Here is a 7,997-nt window from a genome sequence, read left to right as displayed (position 1 = left end):
ATTTATCACAAACAGAATATAAAAACACAAAAATTTATATCTCTATTTTTTATATCTTATTATTTTATCTTATCTTATTCTCAAAACCTTATATACTTCTGTATATTTTTGTATTTCTAAAAATTTATCCCTCGACAAACAAACAATAAATATATGCCATTATATCCATGTTTGCAATAGACGTTAACACTACCAAAATCCTGCCTAACTTCAAGAGATTCCATCTTTGCAATACAATTTGAAAAAAGTTCCACATATTCATAAATAATACATATCAATATCCTTCTTTTTTTTCGAGAGATAGAGAAGCACTTTATATTTTTGTTTATTTATTAACATCAAAACCAAAGCATGGCCACAATTATAATTTATTTCTATTCATAAATAAAATTGACTACATACATTAAAAATGTTATTATCATTAAAAAAAACATAAATTAAAAATACGTATACTTTTTTCAAACATTAAAAAATAAAAAAATCTAAAAATGCCTAAGACAAAAGAAAATTAAAAAAAATCATGTTTCGTTTTATGATTTGGAAATTTTCTATCCTTTTGGCTATATAGTCTACAAAATTAGACTAATACCTCAATTCAATTCTCAAAGAATTTTGAGTTTAATACTTTAATTTTTAACAAATTTTATTTATCAAAGTAATTTTTAATCTTATATATTTTTAAACAAATCAATTTTTACGTCAAATTTATTTCTATTGTTATTTAATATAATAATCTCTAAAAATTTGTAATATTTATAAATCAATCTTTTCATAAATATAAACAATTTGATGTGGAGATAATGAATTTTAAAAATTAACTTAGTAATTATAATTTTTTAAAGACCTATGATACACGAACACTGACACAAATATAAAATACGACACGATACGGAACACGCAAACTGATGCGACATAGAACACGAAAAAACACATCAATCAAGTAATTAATTTTAGTTGAGGATTAAAGTATTTGGTCCGAAATTTTTCGGAAACCAAAATGGATAAATACTAAGACTAATACATTTAACTAAATTCTTTAAAACCTGGTTTGGAATATTCCTCACGAAATTGAAATCCTTTAAAAATTGGCATAATCCTTCTTTTTTTTTTTTTGGACTTCGGCATAATCCCTTTTAAAATTGATTGTTTTTGGATCGAGCAGGCCTTATTGCTTGCTGTCAATAAACAAATAAAACAAAAAGCCCAACACTCACGGTCCCCACCCAAACTAAAACCCTAGTTCCTGGCTTCCCCCTCTCCCCTTCACTCTCTCTCTTTCTGTCTCATATATATTTCACTCCACAGCTGCAGCAAAATAAAAAGCCTTTCAGGAATTAGGGTTTCTTCTCTCGCATCCCCGCATTCAAGAGAAAGAGGGTAGAAGAAGAAGAAGAAGGCGACAATGGTGTCGGGTTCAGGGATATGCGCATCACGGGTGGTGGTGGACGCAAGGCACCACATGCTTGGTCGTCTGGCGTCGATAGTGGCGAAGGAGCTTCTCAATGGTCAGAAGGTTGTGGTGGTTAGGTGCGAGGAGATCTGCATTTCCGGTGGGCTCGTGAGACAGAAAATGAAGTATATGAGGTTCCTCCGTAAGAGGATGAACACTAAGCCCTCTCATGGTCCCATCCATTTCCGTGCTCCTTCTAAGATCTTCTGGCGCACCGTTCGAGGGTAAACTCGTCATTTTTCTTGTTTCACCTGGAATGTTTTGGCAGTTTTTGTTTATAATTATTTTGTTTGAATCTGCACTATGGGAAACGGGTTTCGATTGGATGATGAATTATCCTTTTTGTTTAATTACCTTTTGTTTGAAGGTTTTTAAATTGAGTTATGGAATGAAGCTGTATAACTTGAAGGGAAGAATGAATTTTTGTTGGCACGATTTGACATTTGATTTTTGGTTTTTATTGTTTGAATGAATGATCCGTGGATGAATTATACTTTTCTCTTAATTGTTTTGTTACATTTGGACTAACGTAATCTGTTGAAGGAAAGTGGTTTGACGTTGAAGAGTTTTCTTTTATGCCTATTTATATATTTATATATAGAGATTGCTCTTGGTTTGGTTGTTTGGTAGTTAGTGTGTAGATGATCCATCTAGTTTCTCAATTTTTAATTCTTTATTTTGCTAAGCAAAATCTTTGCTTGTCAAAATGGTTGTAGAAGTATACTGATTAATGGTGATAATGACACAAAGAAACCTGGTTTTGAAGCGGTAGTCTTTGAGCTTGTATTGTCATTGGGAGGTAGTTGTTATGGTTGGTTATTTGATGAGAGCACCTGGTAGATTCGGTAGTGTCTTGTGATCATGGTTAGTTTTGTATAAAATGTCTGTTGTTAGCTTATGTATCTTTATCATATGCATTTTTTAATATACATGTTTTTTTCAAATCATGACCTGCTGAAAATTTCTTGGGAAGTAACTCAATTATTATGTTATCAGAGAAGAATCTATAATCTATTTTACTCGTGAGAAAGTTTCTGAGAAGGCAAAATTTCTGTTTTGTAGTATGATACCACACAAGACAAAGCGTGGGGAAGCTGCACTTGCTCGTTTGAAGGTTTTTGAGGGAATCCCTCCTCCCTATGACAAGACAAAGAGGATGGTCATCCCTGATGCTCTGAAGTAAGTTCTATACTTTTTTGTAGTTTTGATAATAAATTAATAATGAATTAAAATTTACAGTTCAGTAAGTATTACTCCAATTTTCTTAATTATTTATCCTTACTGTTATGAGCACTGATGATTAAACTAATAAATGGAATCAGGGTTCTGAGGCTTCAGAAGGGACACAAATTCTGCTTGCTTGGTAGATTGTCATCTGAGGTTGGATGGAACTACTACGATACCATCACTGTAAGTCATTGCTTTCTGAGCATCTGTTTCCTTTATGCTTGTTCTCATATTTTATTTGTCCATTTCCCTAGAAATTGATGTACTTCAATTTCCCCAAGATTTGCTGTTTTTATTCGTCATTTATGTTTATTGCAATGAGTTTTCAATAGTTTTGGAATGTGTAATCAAGAAAAATGTTCTGCCTTGTTATGTACATTTTTTGTTCAGCTCAAACATGAATGGAAATTATTTGTTTGAAATTTGTTATTCCCATTTCCTTTTGATTTGGAACTGACATCAACACTTCGATACATAAATCAATGTATCTATAAATAGAATTTTATCCAGATATATTTATTCAGTTATGTTTTAAGTAGTGACTGACAAATAAAATTGAATGGAAGAATGTTCTATTTGCTTTAATCTTTTGCTTTCAAAAAGGGAAAGAATTATGTTTGCTAAAGCGAGTAATTATCTTATCAATCACAGGAGCTGGAGAAGAAGAGAAAGGAGAAGGCACATTTGTTGTACGAGAGAAAGAAGCAGCTCAACAAATTGAGGGTGAAAGCTGAGAAGGTTGCTGAGGAGAAGCTTGGTTCCCAACTTGATATCCTTGCTCCAGTCAAATACTGAGTAGTCTTATTCTAGTGTTTTGATTATTTTTCTTTTTCTGAGGTATACCTAATTGAACTACCCGTTTCAATTTTGTTGGCTGTTGATTTTGTCGTTGAACCCTGGAATATGATATGATAATCTTGGAAGCTATTTATTTTTGCTTTTGTAGAATCTTCGTTTCGTACTAGGTTATATGGTACACACGCCTTCAAGAATGCTACATATTATTATCAATTCCCTTTAGACCACTTTTGATTGGCTACTATCAATATTTGTTTGAATTTGGTGTGAAACATTGAATGTCCATTGCACAAGGTAGATATGAGGGACAATAGTAAATTTATCATAAAATGGTAAAAGTGAATTTTTGCTATGAAAAGTAGTTGGTCGCACTTGTAGGAAGCACAATTTTGATGTGTTTGTCGGATGGGGTTGGTTATGGCGGAAGAGAAAGGAGGACAGATGATTGAGTTAGGGTATTGCTTTTGGATTAGTCTTGTTCATTTGGAGTCAAATTGAGTTGGGGTATTTTCTTTTGGACTAGTTTTGTTAATATTAATTAGCTCATTGGCTCTTCGTATTAGGTGGGAACGCCCTCACCAAATTGTCCATTTTTTTAAAAAGAAAAACTTTTAAATGTCTGGACATGGAATTTGGTTGCGTTAAGTGGGTAAAAACAGTTCAAATAGTACGCATCCGTCGCAACTTTCGTCTAAAAATTATCTTTTCAATTATTAATTTCCAATGAAGAAAAACATTAATTTCACCAACAGAAAATAACAACGTAAAGTTACTACGATGTCTAATAATCATGACATTTCAGATCGAAATCCAAGTGCAAATCAAAAATAGAAAACTAGAGACGGATAAGAATATTTTGCATCCAAAAACAAGAATGACATACTTTGTTTCTCACAGCCAAATCTAGTTTTGCATGTACCCTCCCTTGTATTTTTTTTTATACATTATTTTATCCTTAAGAACATGTACTCCTTAATATACTAAAAATAGGTTTTGTCTCGTGTTATTTTAGGGTGAAGTTTCATTTTGATTCATCATTTTTTTCCCCTCAAAATAATGCCTGAAATAAAAATTTACTGTTGATCAATTGATAACATAGAGATTGATTTGTTAATATTTTTTTTAGAGATTGATTTGTTAATATTTTTTTTTAATCAAAATTTGATGTGAGAATTGATTTTTTTAACAAAATAAAATGTTAGGAACTAATATGATGATTAAAATTTGTTAAGAATTATTAAAATACATATATATTTTCAAAAATGAGGAAGAATCAACAAGGACTCCACTAAAAAAATACATTAAAGTCTTTGACGAAATCAACTATTATTATAAAGCAATAATATATATATATATATATATATATATATATATATATATAATATTCTAATTATTTTTAATTTATAGCATTATATTATGAACTTGCACCTTATTTTTTTAGGAGACTATATGCTATTACTTAAAGAAAAAGGTATATTTCATCTTCTCTTTATATTTTCAATCTCTTTTTTTTAATAATACTAAAAGTGGTTTTCACCTATTTTATTAAGATGAGGTGCTATGCTCTCATGACTTTTGTTCCGTGAGTTATCTAAAACTGAGTTGCTTTTGGGTCTGAACATGAATATAAAGACTTTTTTTGAGGCAGCGCCCGACTTCAGTTAGTATCGAGGTGCCGCCGTTCGAGTTTCTTGTGAGAAGATAGGGGGTGGTACCTGCAAGGAACTTCGATGCTTAAGTTAGAAAATGTTAAGCAGGTTTTTAGTAGTTTAGGTTCTGAGTATACCTGAGAGAGTTCAGGTATTTAGAATTGTAGAGTCTCTAACCACCTTTTAAAGTAGTTTCACTTTTTATGGTGAACAATCTTCCCCGTTGTTGGGGGGTTGTTAAGATCTCCCTTCTAGAAGCATGGGAGAGATTGTAGGAGTTAGTTCATTTATTCGAGTAGGTAGGTCCGAGATTGGCATCATTCAACTGACCTCTATGAGGTCGGGTAGACAGAGAAGGAGTCCTTATGAGGATTGGGTCTTACTCATTTTGGGCTTACCTATTTTTTGGGTTAGGATATGAATAGTAACCCTACTTAAGGCTGGTCTTTTGATAGGTCGGGCTCAAGCAATTAGAGCCTCATTTAATTGTTGGACTTATTTTAAACAGGTCGGCCTCTTCAACTCCAGGATGGCTTTGCATTTTTCTGGGTTGGCTTCGATGCCTCTCTGAGTGAGCATGAATCCTAGGAACTTGTCGGCATCTACTGCGAAAGTGCACTTTATGGAATTTAATCTCATCCCGTACTGCTTTATTGTATTGAATACTTCTGTGAGGTCAGACAACATGTTGTTTTCTTCCTTAGTTTTTACAAGCATATCGTCGACGTAGACTTCCATCAATTTTTCGAGGTGAGAGGAGAATACTTTGTTCACTAACCTCTGGTAAGTGGCTCCGGACTTTTTTAATTCGAATGGCATTATACCGCATAACAATAATTATCTCTTGGAGTGATGAAAGATGTTTTCTCTTGGTCCGACTTGTACATCGAAATTTGGTTGTATCCCGAATAAGCGTCCATAAAAGACAAGTATCTGTATCCTAAAGCCAAGTCCACCAATGCGTCGATGCTAGGAAGAAGGTATGGATCTTTAGGACAAGCCTTATTAAAGTCGATATAGTCGACACACATTCTCCATTCTCCATTTTCCATTCTCCATTCTGTTTCTTCACAAGCACTATATTTGCCAATCATAAGGGTATTTTACTTCCTGATGACACGTCATCTTAAGCTATTTTTAAATTCTTTCTTATTTATTTTCTTAGGTTTTAATTAAATTTCTTATGTTTTCTAATATAATTTAATAAATAATCAAATATTTCAAGTTGGGATAGTGTTGTTATGTTTTGAGGAATTTTGGACTCAAAAAGTAGCAAAAATAAGGCTTTTTCACAAGAAAAACATAAAGGAAATAACAGCTTGGGCCCAAGCGTGGACCAAGGAAAATGAAGACATACATGTCAACGTATAACACACGCACGACCGGCAGACCCAGCACTACCTTGATGCACGCCCGGCAGCCAGTGATCCACGACTGGCGGATCTCCTTCATGCAAGTGAAATTTTGGGTTTTTTGCTCAATCTTTTACTAATACAAGCCTGAATTAACTACAACTCTCAACGTCCAAGATTTCACAAATTAATGCCCAAACTTAAATTTTCACATCATTAGAAGTCTTAATCACATCCAGAAGATTGAAGACTCTAGAAGATTATTTATTGATTCTGTCTAGAATTATAAGAGATTTGATCGTTTAGATTTTGATTTGAATTTTCGTTTTGTAATTGAAGTCAATATTTTATCTTTTTCTCCGAAAGATAAGCAGTTATGTTATCTCTCTCTGAAGGATACGATTAGTTTAGTTTTTTTGAATTTTAGAATTTAGGTTATAAATAAGTGAGCATAGCTCAATGAGAAGATCATCAAGTTCTCGGACTACCTCTCTTCTTCTTGGTTTTCTTACTTCTTCATGGGTAATTAATCCTTTGTCAAAGGGTTAGGAGCTCTATTTATGTTTTCTATGGATAATTAACCTACATTTATTTTATTTCGAAGTTTTGCATTGATCTATTTCATGATTGAGTTATTCGTTCTTCATTTGGATTAGTGGATCGAAAGGTAAGCTAATTCTTCTTGGATTCTTTTAGTATAATTGAAAATTTTGATATTTGAATCAAAGCTTGAAAACTCTTTCACATGACTATTTGAATTCGGCTAGGAATAGTAGTTCAATTAGTGTGCGACACATACATGATTTTCAATCACTCTAATTTTGAATAAGTAACATATAATTCGAATTAAAATAACTTTTGAAAATTATGTTTTCTTTTAAGATTTAACTGGACAAGTAAGACTGGCTTGAATACGTGACATATAATTTGACCTAAGGACTACTTTTAAATCTTATTTAAATTTAAAATAAGTTTTTGTGCTTAATCTCTTGATTAACTAATTGACTCCTAATTAATACTTAAGAAACTGAGGAGTCAAGGATTTGGAAATTAGTTACTAAAGATTTTGTCATGAAAGATCTTTGCAAACTTCAAGATAAATAAATAAGATTGGTTTTTTTAAAAGCATAAGCATCTCCAAAACCCTTGGCTCTCATCATCACTGTCTTCTCTTAATTCATCATTCAAGCTCACTATCTGTGACATCCAAGCATTTAATATTCAAGATTCTCAAGGCTTTCAGCAAGACACTCTCTTGCCCTCTTCGATAATCAATCAGGTTTTATTAATCTAATTAGGTTTTTTAATCAGAAATTCGCTCGTTCAATCCTTTAATCTTTGTGGGAACGATATCCATTCACTGTGGTATCACTTGTGCGATCCAGTGCACTTGCTAGTATCCATGGGCTTCGAATTTTGTTCTTCACTTCCCTTATGAACCTGGCATCTAACAAAGCCTGTACCTGTTCTTCAATGACTTGTGTTCTTTTGAGGCCGAGCTTTTGTCGTTTTTGTTGTATA

The 7,997-nt window shown here is 32.6% G+C and overlaps 1 protein-coding gene across 1 annotated transcript; it reads left to right on the top strand.

The window, feature by feature from the left end:
- The first annotated feature begins 1,277 nt into the window (after positions 1 to 1,277).
- On the top strand, positions 1,278 to 3,618 carry LOC130961986 (60S ribosomal protein L13a-4). Its single transcript, XM_057888043.1, has 4 exons — positions 1,278 to 1,674; positions 2,513 to 2,629; positions 2,773 to 2,860; positions 3,329 to 3,618. The coding sequence occupies exons 1-4, from the start codon at positions 1,403 to 1,405 to the stop codon at positions 3,470 to 3,472; spliced, it is 621 nt and encodes a 206-aa protein (XP_057744026.1). The 5' UTR covers positions 1,278 to 1,402; the 3' UTR covers positions 3,473 to 3,618.
- The last annotated feature ends 4,379 nt before the right edge of the window (positions 3,619 to 7,997 follow it).

Source organism: Arachis stenosperma, chromosome 2 (assembly GCF_014773155.1).
Source record: "Arachis stenosperma cultivar V10309 chromosome 2, arast.V10309.gnm1.PFL2, whole genome shotgun sequence".
Taxonomy (NCBI): Eukaryota; Viridiplantae; Streptophyta; class Magnoliopsida; order Fabales; family Fabaceae; genus Arachis; species Arachis stenosperma.
This window is presented reverse-complemented; position numbering and strand designations above follow the sequence as displayed.